Source organism: Tubulanus polymorphus, chromosome 8, assembly GCF_964204645.1.
Source record: "Tubulanus polymorphus chromosome 8, tnTubPoly1.2, whole genome shotgun sequence".
Taxonomy (NCBI): Eukaryota; Metazoa; Nemertea; class Palaeonemertea; order Tubulaniformes; family Tubulanidae; genus Tubulanus; species Tubulanus polymorphus.
In genome coordinates, this window is record NC_134032.1 from 1,303,889 (window position 1) to 1,331,865 (window position 27,977).

Below are 27,977 nucleotides of genomic sequence, written 5' to 3' on the forward strand. Positions count from 1 at the left end.
TTGTAATAAATATTTGTAATGTAACAAATGTCGTTAGTAATTCTACTTTGTATCTCGAGTATTGATTTGCTCCGAAGTCAAAGAGGGGCTCGCGACGACTATCTGCTTCACGTATGGCCGGCTTTGGACAATGCTGGGTCGACGGCGCACCCGGTTGGCCTCGTAAATACAGCATGGCGCTGGTGAACGGTTTAATATTGTCTCGCCTCTGGGAGTCGAACCCAGCCTCGCATGGCGCTGATATTTCTAGGAACTCTTAATTGATTTCCTGGCCGCTAGATGTCAACCGCGTAGTTAATATCGATCGAGCTTCGCGGAGCAGTCAACTGATGTATCAACTCCTCCTGGTGGGGAGGATGCATTTATCTAACGATGGCGAATAGAATCCGAGTGTAGTTACACTACTACTGTGTATCATCCAGCCTCTTAAAATGTTGCATTTACGCTTTCCCTATCATCGCCCGTAAATTAGGATACGCCGGATAGACTCGTCATTATCGATGGATTAAATTCTCTCAATCTCACAGATTTAGGATTAGTAGTTCGTTAGAGAGGAGTGCGTGTGTGTATATTTGAGAAACAACCGAACCATGGCCACCGAAAATAGTGGCGGTGGCGGCGGCGGCGGCTGTAGCGAGGAAGAGATGGGACACGGACATTACTTCAATAAGCGAACTTTCCATAAGCCAACCTACTGCCATCATTGTACGGATATGCTATGGGGTCTGATGGGCCAGGGTTATGTATGCGAGGGTAAGTGTTAGTGTTGTTTCATTTACAGTAGTGTAGTTGTTAATGTATGCATCACCACCGTGTGTCAGCAGCAGCAGCAGCAGCAGTAACCGGGGCTGTGAGAAGAGCAGGGAGCAATCTGTTTACTGTCTACCCCTGTCGTTGCTGTCATCCATACTAATACTATAACTGTCAAACCGACTATTATTGGCCCCAATCCCCTACACGCCTAACCTGGTCAACCTACTACGTACCCACGTACCTGCAATCTATCAATTTAATGGTCAACCGGCTCCTCGCCGAAATCAAACATGCTTATTGCCAAATTGCTTTAGATACCGGTAAACAGTTAACTCCGCAAGGTACTTTAATACGGGCTATGATACTGGAAGATATATTGATAATCCACTTAATGATTTAAAAATTCCTATTCTCCAGTTCAACTTCGATCCACCATTTTTGAAATTCGCCATTTTACAACGGGCGCGTCTCCTGTCTCTCTATACACTAGGCCGAGGTAGTAAACGACCCTATCTCACGTGATGACAACGAGCCGCTGAAGTTGGGACCAAGCCGCACACTGCCGATGATTGCCGAAGTGAATTTGTTCTGAAGGACTAGGAAATTTTATCGTGAAAGGGGCGAAGAAAGGGCATTCGAAAAAATTTGAGACAGTCATTAAGCCCTACCATAAGTACACGTAGCCCTAAGACATGTACCGCTATGTAAATGTACACATATTATTTAGATACATATTGGTTTTGCAGTAACAATGTACTATTAATAGAAGTACATTAATAAAGGCTCGGGTGGAAATTTACAAGTTTTTAAAGGACCATTTTTCAATTTTTTGAGGGGAATAGAATTTGATGGATTGCCTTAAAAGGCTATATGGGTATGTATATATATATATATATATATATATATATATATATATATATATATATATATATATATATATATATATATATATATATATATATATATACATAGTACTAGTACAGAGCACATATATGGACGGATTCAATTCAGAAAATTAAGAGCTGAAGGCTTGTCTTGGTGTTTGGTTTAGGCGCGTGAGTATCTATACCCTAGACACGTTTTGCCTACAGCCCAAAAACCGGTCCGACTGGAATCCAGAAGGATGACTGGCGGCGGTCGTCGTTTGTCGAAATTAACACCCCGCGTGTTTTTAGTTTTCCGAGCAAATTTTGATCCATATTGTCTAAACGTTTCAGCGCCTGGGGCCGGTTGCACAGTCGTGACTGAAGTCCAAAAATGGTCTTAAATCTTAAGACTGGTCTTAAGTTGTTAGATCGGCTATAGAACTAAGTTGGTCTTAAACTGGTCTTAAATCTAAGTCATGACTATGCGACCGACCCCTGGGGCTTATCGTCTTCAGAAAAAATTGGGTCGACCGGACGCTTATCTGAATCGTAGGCCTGTCCCGGATTTGGGATTACGCAGTTTTATTGTTCCCCGCTAGGGGGAGTCGAATATCGAATATATTTCCATTCCTCTCCCTCTCATCTGTTCTCTCACTCGCCTCACTCCAGAAGCTAGTAGATGAAATAGGGTTGCTCTATCAGTTCTGTTGTTACCATGGATACGAGAGACAGTCGTGCTAATGCTGCATACATACTGTTGTAACGGAGGCTATACTGGCTGTACGGCGAGCGCGTAGTTCAGCTATACATGCGCTCTATCCCACCCTATTCATACAACCTGGTCCCGAGTATCGACTAGGTCTATTCCTGTAACGGTATATCCTAGGCCCTGTTTTAGACGGGGGTTATCCTTTACGGGAATCCGTTTTATAAACCGGGTCCGGTTCCACGGTTGTGAGTTAAGATTTGACCCGGGGTTAAAACATCGAAAATGATCCGACTTTAACTCGGAGTTATCTCTAACTCACAACTGTGGAACTGGATCCTGAGTTCAGAGTTAACTCTAACTCACAACTGTGGAACTGGATCCTGAGTTCAGAGTTAACTCTAACTCACAACTGTGGAACTGGATCCTGAGTTAAGATTTTGACTCTAAGTTTACTCATTGAAAATGAACTAACTTAAACTCGGAGTTAACTCTAACTCACAACTGTGGAACCGGGTCCTGGGTATCACCTATCCCTAGGTTAAAATCGTTAACCGGGGCTAGGTTTCATAGAGGTGGAAGGAAAATAGTCCCTGGGAATATTTCGAAATTCGTCAGTTATAACCATGGTTTCTCATTGTTACTACGGCGGTTGTTACCCAGATTGAGGATTTACCCCTAGGGCTAACTTTGATACTCGGTCTATGAAACCGGACTGGTTTTGTAATACGGGGTATCAAAGTTAGCCCGGGGTAATATCCATAAAAACCTGGGCCCGGTTTTGTATCTGAAGCATCAGAGTAATCCCTAGTATTAAATCCCTTACCCGGGGCCGGTTCCATAGTCGAGACTTAAGTCCAAAAATGAATCTTAAGACTGGTCTTAAGCTGTTAGGTTAGCGTTAGAACTAAGATAGTCTTAGACTGGTCTAAGCCATGACTATGTAACCAGCCCCTGGACCAGGTTCTATAGACAGGCTTAAACAAACGTAGGTTTGTAGGTTGGGCATCAAAGACTATCCCTAGGGTTAAATCCTTTTAACGTGGACCAGGTTAGGCCGGTGCCTCAGGTGAGAACTAAAAATTCATAATGACAGAACACTGAACGTGTCAGATGAAGTCTCTGTAGCGTCCTGAAACTGGTGCGGCAAGTTGGCCGTTGAATTTCGGCTATATCCAAAAATTGTGCGCGGTTTTTACAGGTTTTGTTCCAAGATTGGCAGATTTCGAGCGGGTCCTGCACCTAGAACCTATATAGAAAGTAGTTCGACCATCATCGCGCTGTCATACAACGTGATTACTTCATTTGGTCCTGGTCTTTAAAATGTTGTATTTAAGCATGAAGTAGATCGAACTTCTGAATTGTTGGTGTAATCGCTATTTGGTTACTTCACGTTCGATGAGGGCAACAATTCAAACTCGACCGTCTTAAGCTTGATACAATTTTTTATGAAACCGGGCCCTGGGTGTTTGAACTGGCAGCATCATTTCTGGGTTAGATTTTATGATTAGCGAATGTTCTGGGTCCAGTTCCGCAGTTCTGAGTTAAGATTTGACCCTGGGTTGAAACATCGAAAATGAACAAACTTTAACTCAGAGTTAACTCTAACTCACAACTGTGGAACTGGGACCTGGGTTTTATGAGAAATATTGGCTTAATTTGGGTTTTTGGGCGGACTTTTTACTCAAGTGGTCGCCGTCTACCGGCACTGATGCCTGCCTGATATGTCCCTCCCTATACAACGGTCGAATTGCAAATTCAATCAAACTTATTTAACTAATTTACCAATTCCAATTGGATTTTATTGAGCAAAAATCGAAGGAGAAGCAAATTGTTTATTTTGTCAAATTAAGCCACAAATAGTGCAAAACCACCAGCTGGCTATAGGACCCCTGGGCCGACTGGCTATAGGATCCCTGGGCTGGCTAGCTATAGGATCCCTGGGCCGGCTAGCTATAGGACCCCTGGGCCGGCTAGCTATAGGACCCCTGGGCCGACTGGCTATAGGACCCGTGGGCCGACTGGCTATAGGACCCCTGGGCCGACTGGCTATAGGACCCCTGGGCCTTCTTATCGGCTGTTGATTTCATGAATGAACTGAGTTTAATGGTTAAGTTTTGGTAAATATTTTCAGTTTGTAATTTTGTCGTTCATGACCGATGTTTAAGAGCTGTCGTATCACCATGTTCCAGTATCGCACATAATCTGATAAAGGTAAGTTTACGAAAATTGGTGCCCCTAGAGTTTGTCAAATACTCCCACCTGTTTCTGATTTGTTCTTAGACAGGTCTAAGTCTAAGCCATGACTATACAACTGGCCCCAAGGTGTTAGATACTTGTCAGACTGTCTCTGCCCACGGTGAAGTTTAAACTGGTTAAATTCTACCACGAGTTGGTCTTAGATACTTGTCAGACTGTCTCTGCCCACGGTGAAGTTTAAACTGGTTAAATTCTACCACGAGTTGGTCTTAGATACTTGTCAGACTCTCTCTGGCAATGGTGAAGTTTAAACTGGTTAAATTCTACCACGAGTCAGTCTTAGATACTTGTCAGACTGTCTCTGCCCACGGTGAAGTTTAAACTGGTTAGATTCTATCACGAGTTGGTCTTAGATGCTTGTCACACTGTCTCTGCCCACGGTGAAGTTTAAACTGGTTAAACTCTACCACGAGTTGGTCTTAGATACTTGTCAGACTGTCTCTGCCCACGGTGAAGTTTAAACTGGTTAGATTCTACCACGAGTTGGTCTTAGATACTTGTCAGACTGTCTCTGCCCACGGTGAAGTTTAAACTGGTTAAACTCTACCACGAGTTGGTCTTAGATACTTGTCAGACTGTCTCTGCCCACGGTGAAGTTTAAACTGGTTAAATTCTACCACAAGTTGGTCTTAGATACTTGTCAGACTGTCTCTGCCCACGGTGAAGTTTAAACTGGTTAAATTTTACCACGAGTTGGTCTTAGATACTTGTCAGACTGTCTCTGCCCACGGTGAAGTTTAAACTGGTTAGACTCTACCACGAGTTGGTCTTAGATACTTGTCAGACTGTCTCTGCCCACGGTGAAGTTTAAACTGGTTAAATTCTACCACGAGTCGGTCTTAGATACTTGTCAGACTGTCTCTGACCACGGTGAAGTTTAAACTGGTTAAACTCTACCACGAGTTGGTCTTAGATACTTGTCAGACTGTCTCTGCCCACGGTGAAGTTTAAACTGGTTAAATTCTACCACGAGTTGGTCTTAGATACTTGTCAGACTGTCTCTGCCCACGGTGAAGTTTAAACTGGTTAAACTCTACCACGAGTTGGTCTTAGATACTTGTCAGACTGTCTCTGCCCACGGTGAAGTTTAAACTGGTTAAATTCTACCACGAGTTGGTCTTAGATACTTGTCAGACTGTCTCTGCCCACGGTGAAGTTTAAACTGGTTAAACTCTACCACGAGTTGGTCTTAGATACTTGTCAGACTGTCTCTGCCCACGGTGAAGTTTAAACTGGTTAAATTCTACCACGAGTTGGTCTTAGATACTTGTCAGACTGTCTCTGCCCACGGTGAAGTTTAAACTGGTTAAATTCTACCACGAGTTGGTCTTAGATACTTGTCAGACTCTCTCTGGCAATGGTGAAGTTTAAACTGGTTAAATTCTACCACGAGTTGGTCTTAGATACTTGTCAGACTCTCTCTGGCAATGGTGAAGTTTAAACTGGTTAAATTCTACCACGAGTTGGTCTTAGATACTTGTCAGACTCTCTCTGGCAATGGTGAAGTTTAAACTGGTTAAATTCTACCACGAGTTGGTCTTAGATACTTGTCAGACTGTCTCTGACCACGGTGAAGTTTAAACTGGTTAAATTCTACCACGAGTTGATAAAGTAAATGTGTGAAATACAGAATACTGCTTCTTACCGCAGTAGGCTATAGTTGACACCAGTTCTATACCGACAAGTTAGAATCAAATATTGAATATAACATTTTGAGAAATGGAGTCGACTCTTGAAACTCAAGAGTCAGTATCATCTAGTGACTATAATTTGATGTACGTGGTATCTATGCTCTTGATAATATGTAATGGTTCAGCAATAGGCCACTCAATTTGAATTGAATTTCTAATGATATTTTCGGTCGCACACTCTGTACGTCATGTACGTCATGTACGTGTCGTATTTACAATTAACAATTGTCATTATCTATGTAATGATTATACACACACACACTGAGCTCACACAGGTGTTGAGTTGAATGTAATATAAAACATTGTTGAAACAACTGACATCAGTATAAAAACAGTTCAAATAACATTCAATTCCTCCCCCTCCCTTCCCCTCGACCCCGCTCCCTTCCCCTCAGCCCCGCTCCCTTCCCCTCGACCCCGCTGCAGTCCCCCCTCACACAAAAACTGTCTCGACTCTCAAACTCTCTACTGGCTCTCCTCTCTCCTGGCCTGGCTCTCCTCTCCCCTGGCCTGGTGGCTCTCCTTTCCCCTGGCCTGGTGGCTCTCCTTTCCCCTGGCCTGGCTCTCCTCTCTCCTGGCCTGGCTCTCCTCTCCCCTGGCCTGGTGGCTCTCCTTTCCCCTGGCCTGGTGGCTCTCCTTTCCCCTGGCCTGGCTCTCCTCTCTCCTGGCCTGGTGGCTCTGCTCTCCCCTGGCCTGGCTCTCCTCTCCCCTGGCCTGGTGGCTCTCCTCTCCCCTGGCCTGGCTCTCCTCTCTCCTGGCCTGGTGGATCTGCTCTCCCCTGGCCTGGCTCTCCTCTCCCCTGGCCTGGTGGCTCTCCTCTCCCCTGGCCTGGTGGCTCTCCTCTCTCCTGGCTTGGCTCCTCTCTCCTCTCTCCTGGCCTGGCTCCTCTCTCCTGGCCTGGCTCCTCTCTCCTGGCCTGGCTCTCCTCTCTCCTGGCCTGGCTCCTCTCCCCTGGCCTGGCTCCTCTCCCCTGGTCTGGCTCCTCTCCCCTGGTCTGGCTCTGCTCCTCTCTTCTCTCCTCTCTCTTTCTATATGATTCAGTTTAATGTAGTGGAGGGAGCATGCAGTGATTGTGTAGCCCCTGTATTAGCGGGTAGCAGTACTATTCAGTCAGTACAGAGCCTACTGCTACTGGTGCTGCTGCTGCTGCTACTGCTGCTGCTGCTACGACTTGATATCAATTCCCGATGAAATCTCGTCTGATGGGGAACCGGTTTATACCGATGATCCCTCGATTGTAACATTTTCTCTGATACGACAAAATACGAATCTACATTTTGTGAACCTGTTATTAGATAAGGCATCAACAGATCATTAACGCGATCTTTTCCAACACAAACTTCTCCCCGAGTTGGCCTACGACAATACAATATCGAGGGTCCCTGGGATGAAATTCTACAATTATCAATATGAAATTTAGTCCCTTACAGAAACTGAATTAACCGATGGACTAACAGTTATCTCAATATCGGAGGTCCCTGGGATGAAATTCTACAATTATCAATATGAAATTTAGTCCCTTACATAAACTGAATTAACCGATGTACTAACAGTTATCTCAATATCGGAGGTCCCTGGGATGAAATTCTACAATTATCAATATGAAATTTAGTCCCTTACAGAAACTGGATTAACCGATGTACTAACAGTTATCTCAATATCGGAGGTCCCTGGGATGAAATTCTACGATTATCAATATGAAATTTAGTCCCTTACAGAAACTGAATTAACCGATGTACTAACAGTTATCTCAATATCGGAGGTCCCTGGGATGAAATGCTACAATTATCAATATGAAATTTAGTCCTTTACAGAAACTGAATTAACCGATGTACTAACAGTTATCTCAATATCGGAGGTCCCTGGGATGAAATTCTACGATTATCAATATGAAATTTAGTCCCTTACAGAAACTGGATTAACCGATGTACTAACAGTTATCTCAATATCGGAGGTCCCTGGGATGAAATTCTACAATTATCAATATGAAATTAGTCCCTTACAGAAACTGAATTAACCGATGTACTAACAGTTATCTCAATATCGGAGGTCCCTGGGATGAAATTCTACAATTATCAATATGAAATTTAGTCCCTTACAGAAACTGGATTAACCGATGTACTAACAGTTATCTCAATATCGGAGGTCCCTGGGATGAAATTCTACAATTATCAATATGAAATTTAGTCCCTTACAGAAACTGGATTAACCGATGTATTAACAGTTATCTCAATATCGGAGGTCCCTGGGATGAAATTCTTCAATTATCAATATGAAATTTAGTCCCTTACAGAAACTGGATTAACCGATGTACTAACAGTTATCTCTGGTCATCGTGATTTCTATCGCGATTCTATCGTGTCGATATATCCGCAGCCCGATTTATAAACTCATCGTCTTTTTCTTTTTCTATTCGTCTATTTTCAGTATCCAGTTGCTCATTGTTGGTCGGAACCGGCGCATTTTAAACGGAAATTCTGTAACGTTTGCCGTAAACGATTGGAGGACAGTTGGGCGATACGGTGCGAAGTGTGCGAATATTACGCCCACCTCGACTGTCAGGATTTCGTCGTTAGCGACTGTAAACATTGCGCAACATATAGCCCCAATAAAAACTCTAATGTAAGTATATATATATATATATATATATGAATATATTGAGGTTGTGGTGAATGTGTGTCTGGATACGAGGGCCGAGGGCTGAGGGCCGCCCGCGTGCGTGCGTGAAAGAGGGCTGGAATCAGGATACACCCGCCGTCCGGCCGGCCCGCCCGCGTGAGTGAGTGTGATAGCTAAGACCTGTGTTCGACGGCCCGCTGCTGAGCGTCTGCTGATTGCGTGCGTGCGTGTGTATCACGGTGTTCATGGAGGGAAATATCGCGGGGACGAAATCATCGGTGGATACCGTGAATACCGTGGACCCGGTACCCTTTGGATACCGTGGTGGACCCAGTTCCCTGTGGATACCGTGGTGGACCCAGTTCCCTGTGGATACCGTGGATACCGTGTTCCACAGTTGCGAGTTAAGATTTGACTGTTGTCAGTTAACTGTTAATCGCAATTGTGGAACCGGATCCGGAATTTTTGGAAGAGTGAGTGTTAGACCCAGGGGGCGATATGTATTTGAGCCAAACTGTGTTTGTGTTTGATGCCCCCTGGGACTGTGTTTGATGCCCCCGGGGCTGTTATAGGTTCACTTGGTCAGGTAAGTTCATGAAGGTATGATAATACTGTTAGCTAGTCATACGGGATCATTTTAGGCATATCACACGGTATTTTGACTATCTACTTTAGGCCTATTAAAGTTGAGGTAAATTTTTCGGTTAAAAAAAAAAGTTGCGCAATAGTCTTTGTTCACCCCCTCCCCCTTTCTTCAGCGTTAACCCTTTCAGTGCTGACTAATTAATACCCTATCGTGCGGGAGAAAATTTGAAAATTTTTAAAATTCCACCCTGGTGTGTTGAATAACGGGAATTAGCACTAAAGTGCGTCTACACCGCGGCGCGGTGTATCGTTAGTTACTAATATTTCACTATGTTTGACAGGTGCCATCTTTCAATAGAGATATTAATTAAATACTAATTACATCAATACACCGCAGTGCGGTGTACTAGCAAAATCCATCACCGATTCATAAACCGCACTGCGGTGTAGACGCACTGAAAGGGTTAATAAAGAGTCTTTACAACCGAGTACAATAATAATCATAATCATTGTAAATCGTTGTAGTAGAATTGGCGCCATGTTTGGCTAGTTAGATGAATGCGTGAATATATATCCTGTGTATTGATTAGTAACACAAGTGGTCGCACGCGTTGTAACTTGGCCGCTGAAGCTGTTCTCATCTCCGTTTCGAGTCGATTTTGGAATTACGTTTACAAAAAGCAACGAAATATCGGCGTCCTAGATTGAAGTTGTAAAAATATACATTTTTTCATCAAAATGGAGGCAATTACAAAGAATGAGAATATTGCATAGTTAGAATTTGTGACTGTTGCGGTAACTGGCACCACTGGCATGTCCAACGTGCCATGAAAATAACTGGTTATAAGTTTCCCGGAGAGATGTTGATGCATTCTTCTAGTTTTGTCGGCGTTGCCAGTGAATTAGGCACAAACTAGTTAATTTTGAAAAGGGACAGATTTTGAGAATGAAAAAAGTGAAGTAAATATGATGATGAATATAGCTGTAAATCAGCAATAACGGGTTTTCTGCATAGTTGCACCTTTTGCATCAAGGAATTATATATATCAATATATTTCACATCAATATATTATATAATGTAGACATAAATACTGCGGTATTTATACACTGTAGGCATTAGTTCCACAGTATCCGGTATTTTATACATTGTAGGCATTAGTTCCACAGTATCCGGTATTTTATATATTGTAGACATAAATACTGCGGTATTTATACACTGTAGGCATTAGTTCCACAGTATCCGGTATTTTATACATTGTAGGCATTAGTTCCACAGTATCCGGTATTTTATACATTGTAGGCATTAGTTCCACAGTATCCGGTATTTTATACATTGTAGGCATTAGTTCGGCAGTATCCGGTATTTTATACATTGTAGGCATTAGTTCCACAGTATCCGGTATTTTATACATTGTAGGCATTAGTTCCACAGTATCCGGTATTTTATACATTGTAGGCATTAGTTCCGCAGTATCCGGTATTTTATACATTGTAGGCATTAGTTCCGCAGTATCCGGTATTTTATACATTGTAGGCATTAGTTCCGCAGTATCCGGTATTTTATACATTGTAGGCATTAGTTCCGCAGTATCCGGTATTTTATACATTGTAGGCATTAGTTCCACAGTATCCGGTATTTTATACATTGTAGGCATTAGTTCCGCAGTATCCGGTATTTTATACATTGTAGGCATTAGTTCCGCAGTATCCGGTACTTTATACATTGTAGGCATTAGTTCCGCAGTATCCGGTATTTTATACATTGTAGGCATTAGTTCCACAGTATCACGCCTGGAGAGAAGGAAATCTTCCTGGTAATTCCAAATGTATTGTATGTAAGAAAACGTGTTGGTCATCAGAATGTCTGGCTGGATTCAGATGTGAATGGTGCGGTGTAACGGTATGTATAAATCCCCCTCTCCTCACCCCCCTCACCTCCCTCCCCTCATCCCCCTCACCCCCTCAGTCTCTGATCTCTGATATTTTGTATATTTCTAGTCACATGCTGGCTGCTATAAATCCCCCTCCCCTCCCTCCCCTCATCCCCCTCACCCCTCACCCCCTCAGTCTCTGATCTCTGATATTTTGTATATTTCTAGTCACATGCTGGCTGCTATAAATCCCCCTCACCTCCCTCCCCTCATCCCCCTCACCCCTCACCCCCTCAGTCTCTGATCTCTGATATTTTATATATTTCTAGTCACATGCTGGCTGCTATAAATCCCCCTCCCCTCACCCCTCACCCCCTCATCCCCCCTCACCCCCTCAGTCTCTGATCTCTGATATTTTATATATTTCTAGTCACATGCTGGCTGCTATAAATCCCCCTCACCTCCCTCCCCTCACCCCTCACCCCCTCAGTCTCTGATCTCTGATATTTTGTATATTTCTAGTCACATGCTGGCTGCTATAAATCGTTACCCGTTGAATGTAATTTCGGCGTATTACGTGATATAATGTTATCCCCGAGTGCCGTTTCGTTACCTCGAATGGAACTAGGGATGGATCTATTTATGGGTGTTCAACAAAATACAACAGGTTCGTGCATCGTCGTTCCCCCTATGACATCACCGGTTCCGTACGATGTGTTTCATTCATCCCCCCCTATGACATCGTCGATTGCAGGTCTTCCCGGAAGGACTGTGTCGGACGAGTGGCCCTCTAGTGGCGATAGTAAAAATGAAGAAGAACCGGAGAAAAAATCCCCGAAAGAGAAAGAGGGAAAAGACAAAGACAAAGATCGCGATGAAGGTATTTATTCCGATCCGACCAATCACGTCGTTTATTGTAGATTATATAACGACCATTCCGATTGGTTGCGGTTATATCGCCGTTATATCAAAATCCATCTTAAACATGTCTCGATTTTTTGTGCTATTTCTAAGAATATAAGAAACTTATCTGTATATGTTTATATATAAAACACCCTCTCATCAATCAGGGGAGCCACTTGCCAGCTGGGGGGGGGGGGAGAAGGGTCAATGTTAGGGTGGTCTTTGAAGATTTCATCAGGGCTGATTTTGTTTATTGACTTGACCGGTTTAATCAGTTCTAGCATTCTCTGTCAATTCGTGCGTTTCGATTGGTCACTCCTACGTAGATATAGACCAATCAGAGACGAGCGATGTGAAGGTCAAGTGGCTGCCTTGTTTGAAGCGATATATATATATATATATATATTTATATATAATACGAACCCGTCGATCCCCCGCGGACACCTGTGGATCATGGTTCCCACAGAACGCGGAAATTGGGAAAAACTTTGGAATTTTGAAATGATAATTCCCAGTTTGGAAATATTTGGGAATATTCAAAATTTTCTTCAAATCGAGGAAATAATTGGGAAATTCATTTACGGGAACTTTCTTAACCCTTTCAGTGCTGACTAATTAATACCCTTTAGTGCTGAAGATAATTTGAAAAATTTTAAGAAATTCCACCCTAGTGTGTTGAATAACGGGAACACCACCATAGTACGTCTACACCGCGGCGCGGTGTATCGTTAGTTACTAATATTTCACTATGTTTGACAGGTGCTGCCATCTTTCAATAGAGATAAAAACTAATTAAATCAATACACCACAGTGCGGTGTACTAGCAAAATATATCACTGATATATACACCGCACTGCGGTGAAGACGCACTGAAAGGGTTAAGCGATTTCCCTTGAAAATCACCTTTATCAACCGGTCGCCGCTGAAATGTTGACCGTAGCATGGCGATATGTGTTCGTTTCCATTGGGGAAAATTGAAATATCACCCATAAAATAATTGGGAAAAAACCCGGGAATTATTAATTCATGTAACTGTGGGAACCATGTGTCGATGCGTTAGGCCAGTGCGTTCTTCAATTCAATATTTCCAGACACAAATTTTGAATCGCAAGAGAAATTAGTGCGAGCCGCTGGTGGGCTAGCGACCGGCACCGGCGGCGCCACCGGGCACAGAATGCATTTATTTCGATGTCATTTGCATAAACGACGGAAAACCGCCGGCTTCACCGCAGGTCAACAACTATTACTACTACTACTAGTGCTCTGCCATCTATTTCTTTATCCCGTCGATATTTCTCTTTGTTCAGGGATGAAAATCTTCCGACCGTAGACGCATTTCCGACCTTTTCTAACATTTTCTTTACTCCCGAGACCGGTGTAAATCACCTCAATCGCTTTAATCACCTCGATCGCGGGCGTCACATCGGAGCGCTCCGTAGTTTGGAGTGCTCCTTAAGACGGTTTTCGGCGGTTGTTAGCGCAACTGTGGAGTCGGAGAAACCGATATGGCGTCTCATTCAAAAAGCGGCTCTAATTCAGGCCCGAACTATTAACATTTTGACCAAAAGGAAGTAAGTTTTTTGGCTAAAAGTTACTGATTTTTGTTCCCAAAAAAAATTTTTTTTTTGAAAATATTTTCCGACTTTTTCAATACGGGTCGTTTTCATCCCTGTTTGTTAGACGGCTATTGATTGTGGTCATCGTCCTCCCTCCTCGCTTGCTAGCGGCTCGCACTTTCACACACGACGGACCCCTATCTCTCCCTATCGTATCGTCAGGTATTCGGGACCTCGACTCCGACTGCTATTTGATCCCGGGTACGGTCTGCTAATTCGGGTCGGTGAATGAACTGGCCACTGGCAAGCGAATGTCTCGTTCTGTTATTTTTCGTAAACGACTGTTATTCCGTTTATCGGCCGCGCCTTTCAGTTTCAGTAAATGCTTGCACAGTGGCGCCGCCACTCTAAATCGGTGGCAGAATTGTGAACTGTAGATTAGGTTAACGAAGAATTACTGGCCGTCGTTATATATATATATATGTATTTCATTCGATTCTATTGGTTGCTAGTGATTTCTATCGGTTGCTCTGTGTAACAAACGCGTCCGTTGTAGTTCGAATTTTGAATTCAGTTTCGAAGTCGTATGCATGTAACTGGTTTTTACATCTCCACCAATCAGCATCCGTTAAACCTTAAGTTGCGAGTAAAGGTCCGATTTTGAATTTTTTGCGTTAAAACCGCTATTGAATGCTAATTATTCATCATTGTTATACATTATCGCACTACATCATCAATATAGGGTTATTTTTCTCATTCTCATTCTATTTCGTGAATTTTCCTGTCTTATCGATAATGAGCTGTAACGGTAATTCAGGGTTAATGCGTGAGGTGATGTGTCCTATTCCATCAGCTATCAAAATTGTCCGGGCATTCGAAATGAGATTCTAATCTAATGAATCAAATTATATCCATTTGAGATTCCTGAAAATGATATATTCATAAATATTCCGCTATCTCGGGACTCGGGGTTCGTCGACCAAAGAACCCGAAAATTAATTTACTTCTCGCGAGATTCGGGCATTAGTGGCAAAATCGGACCTTGAGTTGTGCCTGCCACTCGACCGGTTCCGTATATTCCTAATAGATACGCGTTTTTATTTCTCGCAGATGTACTACGAGTTTACGATGGTAATTTTAGTCTGAAAAAACGCGAATATCGCACGGTGGTCGTTTCGAAGAATGAACCGGTACAGACAGTGTTGGTACGTATATATATACCCCTACCCTCCTCCCAAAAACGTGAATATCGCGCGGTGGTCGTTTCAAAGAATGAACCGGTACAGACAGTGTTGGTACGTAGATATACCCCTACCCTCCTCCCAAAAACGTGAATATCGCGCGGTGGTCGTTTCGAAGAATGAACCGGTACAGACAGTGTTGGTACGTATATATACCCCACCCTCCTCCCAAAAACGTGAATATCGCACGGTGGTCGTTTCGAAGAACGAACCAGTACAAACCTATATATATCCCAGAAAGTACGAAGGCCAAAATAGCGACGGTGTGAAATAAATCTCTAATATGCTCCAGCCGAATGGGGTCCAATGCTAGAACAGACGCCAGGTTTTTTCATGAATCACGTTCCATGTTTACCAGGAATCTGATAAGTGAAGAAAGTTTCCATGATACACGCGTTTTGAACAATCCTAAAATGCTTCCTACGTTACGCTGGCGCTCGGCATTTCCGAATGCGTAAATTTCGAAAGAATTTCTTCGTAACCCTCGAGGCCTTATGGCACTCGTGTCATCGTCAGTATTTGCCATATCGAGTTCGACTCGTCTGAAATTATCACCCTCCAAATTCAGACGACGCTAGGACCCCGAGTAGAACCTGTCACTCGGTGATGCTAACTGTGGTATTTGTTATTGATTTTTCAGGAGGCAGCTCTTAAAACATTCCGTATCAATAATGATCCTGGTTGTTATTACCTGGCCGAGATTCTAGATAAAGGTAATGTACCACAATGGGGCGCTGTCTCACCGGGTTGAGGTACGCGGGATGACCTCCCATCAGGGGGCGTTGTCTCACCGGGTCGAGGTACGAGGGGATGACCTCCCATCAGGGGGCGCTGTCTCACCGGGTCGAGGTACGCGGGGATGACCTCCCATCAGGGGGCGCTGTCTCACCGGGTCGAGGTACACAGGATGACCTCCCATCAGGGGGCGCTGTCTCACCGGGTCGAGGTACGCGGGATGACCTCCCATCAGGGGGCACTGTCTCACCGGGTCGAGGGGATGACCTCCCATCAGGGGGCGCTGTCTAACATTGTTGTTGTTGTTGTGTTTATAGCTGAAGGAACTGAGAATATCTTAGACAATGCACTTCCTCTTCGTAAGCAGCTTCAGATCGATGTACGACGGCCGTCCATATTCCTTCGATATCAAGAAAAAGATCCCAATAGAGGATTCATTAAAGTATATCCAGGGGCATTGGGGTAAGTAGTCGTTATCCGGTATCCTGTGAGCGGTATCCGGTATCCTGAGAGTATCTGACCCGGTCGGTTTAGTTATTTGTTTTTTATTTCTATGTCGTTGCAGCAACTCACACCGTATAAAAATCACTTGTAAATTCATTCCTGTCTCTAAGGATACAATAGCACAAGATTCAGTTCATCTTGCTATCAGACGATTTGGGATTGATGTAAGTATAATCCTACTACTACACTGTTTCCCTCTACTGGGCCTCCCCCTCTACTGAGCCTCCCCCTCGACTGGGCCTCCTCCTCTACTGAGCCTCCCCCTCTACTGGGCATCCCCCCTACTGAGCCTCGCCCTCGACTGGGCCTCCCCCTCTACTGAGCCTCCCCCTCTACTGGGCCTCCTCCTCTACTGGGCCTCCCCCTCTACTGAGCCTCCCCCTCGACTGGGCCTCGCCCTCTACTGGGCATCCCCCTCTACTGAGCCTCCCCCTCGACTGGGCCTCCCCCTCTACTGGGCCTCCCCCTCTACTGAGCCTCCCCCTCTACTGGGCCTCCTCCTCTACTGGGCCTCGCCCTCTACTGAGCCTCGCCCTCTACTGAGCCTCCCCCTCGACTGGGCCTCGCCCTCTACTGAGCCTCGCCCTCTACTGAGCCTCCCCCTCTACCTGACTCGCCCTCTACTGGGCCTCCCCCTCTACTGAGCCTCCCCCTCGACTGGGCCTCCCCCTCTACCTGACTCGCCCTCTACTGGACTGTTCCCTCTACCGGGCCGCTCCCTCTACTGAGTCTCGCCCTCTACCTGACTCGCCCTCTACTGGGCTGTTCTCTCTACCGGGCCGCTCCATCTACTGAGCCTCGCCCTCCTCCTGACTCGCCCTCTACTGGGCTATTCCCTCTACCGGGCCGCTCCCTCTACTGGGCTTCGCCCTCCTCCTGACTCGCCCTCTACTGGACTGTTCTCTCTACCGGGCCGCTCCATCTACTGAGCCTCGCCCTCCTCCTGACTCGCCCTCTACTGGGCTGTTCCCTCGACTGGGCCTCCAGTTGTTCGGACACAAGATTGCCGTAGGTCGCCGGCTGTCTCCGGTCATTTTGTACGCAATCGGTGGCCATCTTTGTCCCATCGTTCCTCGTCCATAGGTGGAAAAAGATTTCGTGCGTTTACCCACTTTAAATTCCACTGAGGAGTTAGATATTGAAGTATGAACGATAAGTATGCATCTAAAGTCGCCGCAATCAATTGAGAATCGGTAGCTCATTTCATATTCTATGGTTGAGATGAGTTTCGAGGTAATTGGTTTCCTGTATTAGTTCGCCATGATAAATGAAATTATCAGATTGTCGAGCATTTCTGACCGATAATTCCCAAGCGGGCGTGGTCTCCTTGGACCCCTTGATTATTTGGAGTCGAATGGATATAGTTCACAGACATTTCATTAAAAAAAAACTGTCCGGGGGGGGGGGGGATTAGGTACTAATTGTTGTGTTTTGAATGATTATTATTGTACTGCTGCTGCTGCTGCTGTTGGTGTGTCAATAGATATAAACCTCGTTTATTGATGTTGTCATCATCCAGTAGACCGACTAAGAACCTAGACGCTCACCCTAACAATGACTAGACTACATGATTCGGTTCAATATTCCGTAGTTGATTGTATTTGATTTATACCGGTAGTGATAGAAGTCATTCACAGGTGGCGCTACTACTACACATTCGAATTCGTGGAAAGTTTAAATTTCGCCCTGATTTATTGTTATCGTGCGTTTCGTTATCACCACTTAAGATTAACCCTTTCAACCCTATCCGATAGGACAGCTGGGGAGCTGTATGCTGATAAAAATCCCCCTCGGGTTTTACGGGGGATTTTCAATCGTCGATTATTATTATTTAAGGATTTGAAGATTTTAAATCATCGAAAAAACAGAAATTATCGAAATTCGTCAAAATTGCGACCGCCTTACGCGGCGTCGCGTGCATAGATTTTGAGGGGTATCGTTTAACCTTTGCCCGTGTGCTGTGTCTCTATGAACTATTTTATATCTTTAGGATGTGGATCCAACTTCGTTTTCATTAGTTCAACTTTCACTACGAGATATGTCGGATAAATCCATTCACCTACAGAACTCCAGTGTAAGGATTAATATATCATCTCTCTCATCTTCATTTATTGTTGTCATCTTCATTTTCATCGTTCTTCTCATTCTCGTGATTACGTAACTGATAAACAACGCCCCTCGGTGTCAGTTTTGAGTAGTTATGTTGTGTCTTCTATATTCTGCTTTGTTTTCTGTTTGCTGGATTCATGTTTTTTACCGACGTATGAATGACATTATCGGTAGCAGTTATTGCGAGCAGGTGTACATGTACATGTCGGTACATGTACATGTCAGTACATGTATATACATCAGGATAGCCACTAACCCGAAAAACGGGGAAAACTTCGACAAATTTAACCAAAACCCTGGGTCCAGTTTTATTGACTGGTATTAACTTGAACCCAGGGGCTAACTCAATTCATTCTCAATTGGGTTAATGCCCGGGCCGGTTGCATAGTCATGGCTTAGACTTAAGACCAGTCTAAGACCAACTAGTTCTATAACCAATCTAACAACTTAAGACCAGTCTAAGACCAACTTAGTTCTATAGACAATCTAATAGCTTAAGACCAGTTTAAGACCAACTTAGTTCTATAGACAATCTAACAACTTACGACCAGTCTCAAGATATAAGACAACTTTTGGACTTAAGACCAGTCTTAAGATATAAAACAACTTTTCGACTTAAGACATGACTGTGCAACCGGCCCCAGGGTTAAAGCTAATACCAGTCTATGAACATAATCCACATTACGGACATTAACAACATACATATGTTATTGCGGAAGATTCCGATTGCCTCGTAATGTCGCCTGCCCCAAACAATATGTAACCAATTTACATGTTGTCATGTACATGTACATGTCATAGGCGTCCCCGGGAATTTTCATAGGGGGTTCGAATTAGCATCAATCCAGCATCCATGCACAATGTCTGGTGTTTGGTGGGCCTCCCCCCAAAAAACTTTTTGAAAATTGGAGGCCAGAGACGTTTTCCAGGCTCTAAATGAATCATTTAGAGTTAAAAGACTAGTCAAATTGGCAAGAAAAATCTTGAATATTGATGACATAGTAACTTGAGAAGTTAGCTATCTCTAAAAGGGGGGGCTACCCCCGCACCCCTCTTGGGGACGCCCATGCATGTACATGTGCTACGTAGAGAAAGGGGTTTGATAGAGTGCATGTACTGAACTCGCTGCTTTTTAACGAATGTTAGCTGTTGATGAATGAAATGTTTGTGAACTAACGTCGAATGATTGAATACGTTTACGCAATATTCATCTTGCTTCGCGCTTCTTTATTTTTCTATCTTTATAATCGATCGTTCAGTCGTAAAGGCGCCTTAGAAAATCTAATTCAGAATTCAAGAATTCAAGAATGGCTTCCGTGTAATAGTTGAATAGCCGCACTCAAACGTGGAGAATAGATGATACCTATGATACAAACCCACTACGTACAAATTAAGAAGCGACATTTATCAAATTTGTGCGTCGCGGGTTTTTTATCACAAAATCCTATCTTATGTTTTGATTTCAATAAAATCCTCGAAATCTGTTTTATAAGAAAATTTTAAAAAGGCATTACAAGATTCAATCAGCACTGCTTGAAGTTCATACAACGTATTATCTCGATAGGTAGAACACAATATCCGTGTTGACGCGATGAGGAGAGAATCCCACAATGATAATAAAAAGTCCGAAAATGAAACTTCGAGATAGTAGTTTATTTCAACGTTTCGACTATATCCTAATAATGTCATTATTCCTGAAGATGACTATTAGGATATAGTCGAAACGTTGAAATAAACTACTATCTCGAAGTTTCATTTTCGGACTTTTTATTATCATTGTGGGATTCTCTCCTCTTCATACAACGTAACTTCAATGGATTTGCTTTTACTGGTGAAAACATAGTCTGCTACTTTTGATTAAGATTTGTGGAGGAGCCTGGTTTAAACCGGGTGTAGAATAAATAAAACAAGATGAATAGTATTTTATAGGTGTGTAACTAGTTTATTTGATGCGCGAGCTTTCGCTAATAATATATATGGTAGCTTCATTAGCTGAATGAGTGAAGTCACTGGATAAACAACAGTATTTATAGTCAATCTATTGTCAGTCTGCCTATAAATATTGTTGTTTGTCCAATGACTTTACTCATTCTCCTGATGAAGCTATTGTATATTAGAAATGAAATAAACTAGTTACACCTATATATCACTATTCATCTAGTTATATTTACTTAAATTGTGTGTAGATCCATTGATGTTAGTGCTTAAGATATAGCTGTGGCGCCCCCTATTGATATGGCGAAAAATGAATGATTTTTCAGCCCTAAGATAAGCAATTCCAAGCTACTGAATCCACGAAGACCCTCTGTTAGGGGGAAGTCACTATGCTGTGAAGTTCCTATGCTCACTAGGGGGCACTGACGTGTATAGGGTGTGTTGAACTCACTAGGAGGCGTTACGGTGGATGTATTTCTATTTGACAGGATGTGGAGGCTAATCAGTACTCGTTAGTCGAGATGTTGTTGCTGCGAGGCGTTACAGAACGTACCTTACGATGGGACGAACGACCTTGGAGCATCATGAAACAAGTTAGAAAGGTTAGTCCTTCCGTCTGACACCGCTATCTCAGCGGATTGTCGTGAAGCCAGTTAGGCCTTTCTTACTGTACAGCGTTTGGACAACGCAGACATTTCTAATTTATGTCAATACCGACGAATAGGATTCAATGTTATCTAACTGCTTAGTTCGGTAACCTGCTGGGAAGGCCAGCTGGGGAACTAACGCATATTTATCATAATTTGCGTCGTCATCATATTATAATAACTATTTCCTGAAGAAAAATGGTCAGGTATATATCAATATACATGAATAAATGTCTTTAAAATAACATGACTTATATAGAAACTATGATCAGAATAACAGTACCGACAGCTGATATCACCGCTGATGAGCTTTGCAGTAGTTGATGTGAATTTTGTCCGCGTCAAAGAATTTTTATAATCGAGAATTAAAATGACGCGGCGTTTCGATCTCGCGCTAGAGATAAATCAAAACCACCGGTGACGACACAAACTGATTCGAATATTTTGTAGGAATCGTTACATCAAAGCGAAATGACGAGGTTCTACCTACGTCAAACCGATGACCCTCATGGACCGAGTATAGCCCTGTTTGCTGGTAATTTACCGACTGGACTTGCACAAAGACAGTATGAAAAATTACTATTAGATATAGTTGGTAAAGGTACGTGTCGATTGCTGAGTGTTTGGGCCCTGTTATATTGCTCTGTGTTGAAGCGTGTCCTGTTCTTGCCGCCATGGACACGTCGCGGTACTAGATTCGATTCCTATCGGACATGGTTTTGATTCGAACAATTCAATAAAGATTCATCGCTCCTAAATAACAGATTTCGCTAACTACACCTAAAATATCATCGCTGTTGTACGGAATAAATTCAAAATCGCCTACAAAATTGAAAAATAGTGGCGCTTACCGGGATAGATGTTATCAAGTTACTGCACCATCTACATTTCATGGTTTCAATTTCATCTTTAGGATGGCAGATATTGCTCGCTATAATACCCGGCACGGCAGAAAACCTGTTATCGCTGCTTTGCGGCTATATTTATTATTTTTGATTTTCAGAGAATCGTTGGTGCGCTGTAGATGTAATCTATTACGAATACGGAGCCCTCGTACTTTTATTTGACGATATAGAAAAAACATTACGTGCATTTAACATTCTACGTGAGGCTGTTTTACATGATGGTAAACAGCTTACGGCATTAGTCTTACCTAATCTACAGGTTAGTATTATATCCCCCTGCTCCACTCACCTACTCCCTTCTTCATCCCTCCTGATTGACGGTTACATTGATTGACAGTAACACTGGTTGACAGAAACACTGGTTGACAGTAAAATTGGTTGACAGTAATGCTGGTTGACAGTAACATTGGTTGATAGTAACATTGATTGACAGTAACACTGGTTGACAGTAAAACTGGTTGACAGTAACACTGGTTGACAGTAACACTGGTTAACAGTAACACTGGTTAACAGTAACATTGATTGACAGTAACACTGATTGACAGTAACACTGGTTGACATTGACACTGGTTGACAGTAACATTGATTGACAGTAACATTGATTGACGGTAACATTGATTTATAGTAACATAGAGTGACAGTAACACTGGTTGACAGTAACATTGATTGACAGTAACACTGGTTGACAGTAACATTGATTGACAGTAACATTGGTTGACAGTAACATAGATTGACAGTAACATTGATTTATAGTAACATTGATTGACAGTAACACTGGTTGACAGTAACATTGATTGACAGTAACACTGGTTGACAGTAACATTGATTGATAGTAACCATTGACACCGATTCTGTTATATTTTAGCCACATTTGATACCACAGAATATCGTACCCCTATTAGTATTTGTAAACGTGAAATCCGGCGGATGTCAAGGTCTCGAACTGATCACGTCATTTAGGAAACTACTCAATCCACATCAGGTGTTCGACTTGAAGTTTGGTGGTCCGCTACCGGGGTAAGGAACGCTCTCTAGATCTCTCTCAATTAATCAGTGTCGCCAGACTTCTGGAAATCGAAACTTTCGACAAAAAGTCCTGGAAATTTTCCATCATTCTACTTCGTCTTATTAACAATTTTTCTTAAGTTGTTTTTGTTTTTATTCACGAGCAATAGTTTACTGCTACACCTATTCATTAGCATAACAAACAATGTAGGTGGCGCCATGTTACGGGCCGCAAAAGCCGTGGCATGGTGGATGTAATAAGGTGTTGGACTCACAACTGAGAGGTTGAGGGTTCGAATCCTAGTGAAACCATGCTATTCAGGCGGGACACATATCAGCGCTTGTCGACTCACTGATTTAACAACAAAAGTCCGTACCTGGCAAAAATCTTCAACATGTTGAAGTTGGCGAGTAATAATAGGTAGAACTAGAACTAGAACTAGAACTAGCCGTTTTTCAGCTTTATGGTACAGGGGCCGGTTCCATAGACAGGGCTTAGACTTAAGAGCGGTCTTAGACAAACTTAGTTCTATAGCCAATCTTACAACTTAAGACCAGTCTTAAGGTTTAAGACCACTTTCGGTCTTAAGTCTTGACTATGGAACCGACCCCAGGGAATGATCTTGAATTTGATTTCCGGAGATATTATAGCTAGCTGATGGCAACGCTGATCAATCTACGATCTGTTCTTTTCTAATGATTAGTTATCGATGTATTTGTAGATTGTACGTTTTCCGGAATGTTCCATTCTATAAGATACTGGTTTGCGGAGGTGATGGAACCGTTGGATGGGCGCTATCCTGTTTAGATAACGTCGGGCAGGACGCCGAATGCGCGTCTCCGCCTCTCGCGATAGTACCGCTAGGAACTGGTAACGATTTGGCTCGAGTTCTACGTTGGGGGCCGGGGTATAGCGGGGCCGAAGACCCCCTCAACCTTCTCAGGGATGTCATAGATGCAGATGAAATAAGTCTGGACCGGTAAGTTTGAACCCTATACCGGTCTCTCTAATCCAACCCTCGCCCTTCCCTGCGCTAGGATCGTCCGTAAAGTTTACGCGCGTATTTTTAGGTGGACTGTGATTTTCCATCCTAATGAGAAGGAAGTCGACGAGATGAAAGTGAGTTTGCAGAACGAGACGCACACGGCGAACACGACTGAGGACAACGCGTCGATATTCGTCATGAACAATTACTTCGGTCTCGGTATCGATGCCGATCTGTGTTTGGATTTTCATATGGCTCGCGAGGAGAATCCCGATAAGTTTAACACTAGGTTAGTGCGAACACGGGTCTCCGGCAGACGCCGCATTGACCGACCGACCGATGGATGGATGGATGAATGAATTATGAAGGATTTACTGTGAATTTGTGTGGTTTGTTTTGAGTGAGAATGTCTAAGCCTGTATCATCGATTCGTGGCCTATCTGTATCCGGACGTTTTGAATCAGTTTTAGTGTTACTTTAGCGGATCGAAGTAACCCAGTGTCTTAAATCAAACGTAAAATCTGTCCTAGCGTAATTAGCTGCACTGACAAATCATTTTACTGGAATTAGTATTTAGGAGCATTACTTAAGCACGTTATTATGAATTTCTATTGAAATTCTCATTTGTTTTCACTGTTGTTGGTTTGTCATTGAAATTGGATGGCAATGTTACGGGAAGCAAGTTTCCTAGAGTCTGATTTGTCGTATGTAAAACTGGTACACAATAGGCCTTCGGTCAATTCAGTTAAATCTACTGTTAATCCATATCACTCATCGCCAGATATGATGTATGGACAACAGATAATCCGTAGTTCAACGGATTAACTATAATCAGTATAAACTAGGACTTCAGTATATATAACGGATGCGATATCTGCTTTACGGAATAACAGGTCTTTTAATGGGCTACTTGTAACCATACAATCGACAACATCTGAAACCAGGCACCATCGTTTAATGGAAGATATCAAAGACATTCGGCGTCTGTTATTATGTTTCTTAGATTTTTACAAGAAATTTGACAACCGGACCACGCATTTGTCTATGTCTTTTAGTGTGAATTAGACGCAGAAATTTAAAGGGAACAATGTTACTTAGAAATGGGACCAATCTATTAGCATTTACACGGTTTAATATAACAGGTTAACTGTACATTACTATGGGCCAATCTATTAGCATTTATGTGGTTTGACTTACCAGGTTAACTGTACATTAGTCTGCGCCAATCTATTAGCATTTACACGGTTTAATATAACAAGTTAACTGTACATTACTATGGGCCAATCTATTAGCATTTACGCGGTTTGACTTACCAGGTTAACTGTACATTACTATGGGCCAATCTATTAGCATTTACGCGGGTTTGACTTACCAGGTTAACTGAACATTACTATGGGCCAATCTATTAGCATTTACGCGGGTTTGACTTACCAGGTTAACTGTACATTACTCTGCGCCCTTCTATTAGCATTTACACGGTTTAACATAACAGGTTAACTGAACATTACTATGTAAATGTTGTATGTGTAAGAGTTGTGAATAATTCAATGCAATCGTTTTCTCACCACGAACAGGATCGGTAATAAGGGTGTCTACTTTAAAATGGGCTTACGCAAAATGGTCAATCGCAAAACGTGTAAAGATCTTCACCGTTTAATCAAAGTCGAAGTCGACGGTAAACTAATCGATTTACCTCAAGTCGAAGGAATAATCATCCTAAACATTCTCAGGTTTGTGTCGCCGGCGATTCGAGCGGTTTATCGTCGTTTAACCCTTTCAGTGCTGACTAATTAATACCCTATAGTGCTGGAGATAATTTGAAAATTCTGGAAAATTCCACCCTAAATTGTTGAATAACGGGAATACCACTATAGTGCATCTACACCGCGGTGCAGTGTATCATTAGTTACTAGTATTTCACTATGTTTGACAGGTGCTGCCATTTTTCAAGAGAGATAATTACTAATTACATCAATACACCGCAGTGCAGTGGACTAGCAAAATCCATCACCAATTCATACACCGCACTGAAAGGGTTAACGGTTACGGGCGATGAAATCGTGATTTTATTCGTGTTATTTTTCGATTATAGTTGGGCATCGGGAGCGAACCCGTGGGGTCCGGAGAAAGAAGACTCGTTCAACAAACCGACTCACTACGACGGTATGCTAGAGATTGTAGGCGTCAGTGGTGTCGTTCATATGGGTCAAATACAGAGTGGTTTAAGGAGCGCTACGCGTATAGCGCAAGGAGGTCATGTAAGTTACAATCATCGAAACTATCAATTCACGTTTCATATCATACAGTGTTTTCAATAAGAAATTAACAAGCCAGGTCCCTTTGAAAAACAGGAGGGTCCCATGATATGTTACATTACCTGAAACGAAAGCTGGTTTGAAAAAACAGGTGGGTACTTTGCAAACGACCGACGGGTCTGGGACCTGGGACCTGGCTCTTATTGAAAACACTGATCGATTTTCATATATGTCAAACCAACCTGCTGTTGAAAATTGCAACTCAAATATTGCCTACACCTTAAGATGTGCATTTATGCAATATGGAAATGTTTTTGAGATCATTTCAAAGTTTCAAATTTCAAAGAATACAGATACCAACATTATACATCATGTATCGTCACTCATTGGTCTCAAGTTGTCTGTAAAAGATTCCAAGCAATTTTCTGAATTTGATTGAAATGTTTACATTCGAGCAGCTCTTCGTAGCATGAATTCAACCAGGTCAATTAAATCCAGACTGTGCTGCCATCAGCTGGTAATAATTGGTATCGCGAATATGAAAATGGCTCGGAAAGAGGTTAAACAATGAAACTAACGCGTTTTAACTTTCTCATCTCAGATACGAATCACATTATTGACTGATATACCAGTGCAAGTAGACGGAGAACCGTGGCTTCAATCTGCCGGTCAGGTCGTAGTTCTCAGATCGGCGCTAAAGGTACGCGCATCGTACGCATCGAAAATCATGTGCAAAGTTATACCGATTTCGATGTCTTACGATGTTTCGTGATGTTTTTTTTTTTTTTTTTTTTTTCAGGCCACAATGCTCAAAAAAAGCAAAAACAAGATCAAAAGACGTAATACCGAACCTAGTATATTTTTTCCAAATAGTGACATGGCACAGTCACCGGAAGCAGAGAGCGGGCCTTTATAATGATAGGTGAGTCAACATGACTCGTCCGGTATAGTCGACGTGACTTGTACCGTGGAGTCGACACGACTGGCAATCTTCAACGGTTTCGTATTTTTACTTTTCTTCAGGTTAAGTTAAAACAAACAAACAGACACTATTAGCAATGCATTGAGGAGAATGAATGGTTGTAGTCAGTATTGAGTTCAGTGACTTGAGACGAGAACACCGAGTGGAACTCTTTATAATAGATTGCAGTGTGCAGTTCTACATACTTGGGAGTCCACTATGCTGTAGTGGATAGACGCACTGGGATTCCACTATGCTGTAGTGGATACACGCACTGGGAGTCCACTATGCTGTAGTGGATAGACGCACTGGGATTCCACTATGCTGTAGTGGATACACGCACTGGGAGTCCACTATGCTGTAGTGGATAGACGCACTGGGAGTCCACTATGCTGTAGTGGATACACGCACTGGGAGTCCACTATGCTGTAGTGGATACACGCACTGGGAGTCCACTTAACTGTAGTGGATAAATAAATTGGGAGTCCACTAAACTGTGGTGGATAAATAAATTGGGAGTCCACTACTATGGATGGTGGATGAATACATTGGGAGTCCACTATACTGCGTGCTACACAGTCAGTCGACATCACCTTAATCCCCTTCAAACAAAACTATCATAATCAAAAAAACTGTAATTAGGGCCGGACAATGTTGATAGCGTTACTGATATATCGAAAGAGCGGGCGGTGGCATAAAAGGACGAATTTACTTCTCATACGGTTGTGATAATACGGAGCGGAAAAAACAAACTGCCTGTGGACTCCCCCTAGTGGAGGCGATGCAAATTAAAATGCCTTGTTTTGATTGTTGGTACAAAAAAAAAAAAACATGAAAAATTTGTCAGCGCGTCTTTTTTCAATCTCTTAATGACTGTAATACCAT

The 27,977-nt window shown here is 42.9% G+C and overlaps 1 protein-coding gene across 1 annotated transcript; it reads left to right on the top strand.

Annotated features, from left to right (window-relative positions):
- The first annotated feature begins 333 nt into the window (after positions 1 to 333).
- LOC141909561 (diacylglycerol kinase theta-like) lies at positions 334 to 27,977 on the top strand. The gene is made up of 21 exons (XM_074800014.1): positions 334 to 753; positions 4,460 to 4,539; positions 8,703 to 8,897; positions 11,248 to 11,379; positions 11,873 to 11,996; positions 12,105 to 12,230; positions 14,920 to 15,014; positions 15,691 to 15,763; positions 16,103 to 16,247; positions 16,351 to 16,453; positions 20,822 to 20,935; positions 21,431 to 21,581; positions 21,984 to 22,144; positions 22,751 to 22,902; positions 23,613 to 23,870; positions 23,962 to 24,165; positions 25,451 to 25,606; positions 25,969 to 26,134; positions 26,733 to 26,831; positions 26,931 to 27,053; positions 27,155 to 27,977. Exons 1-20 carry the CDS (start codon positions 591 to 593, stop codon positions 27,045 to 27,047), a joined length of 2,814 nt encoding a protein of 937 aa, XP_074656115.1. The 5' UTR covers positions 334 to 590; the 3' UTR covers positions 27,048 to 27,053; positions 27,155 to 27,977.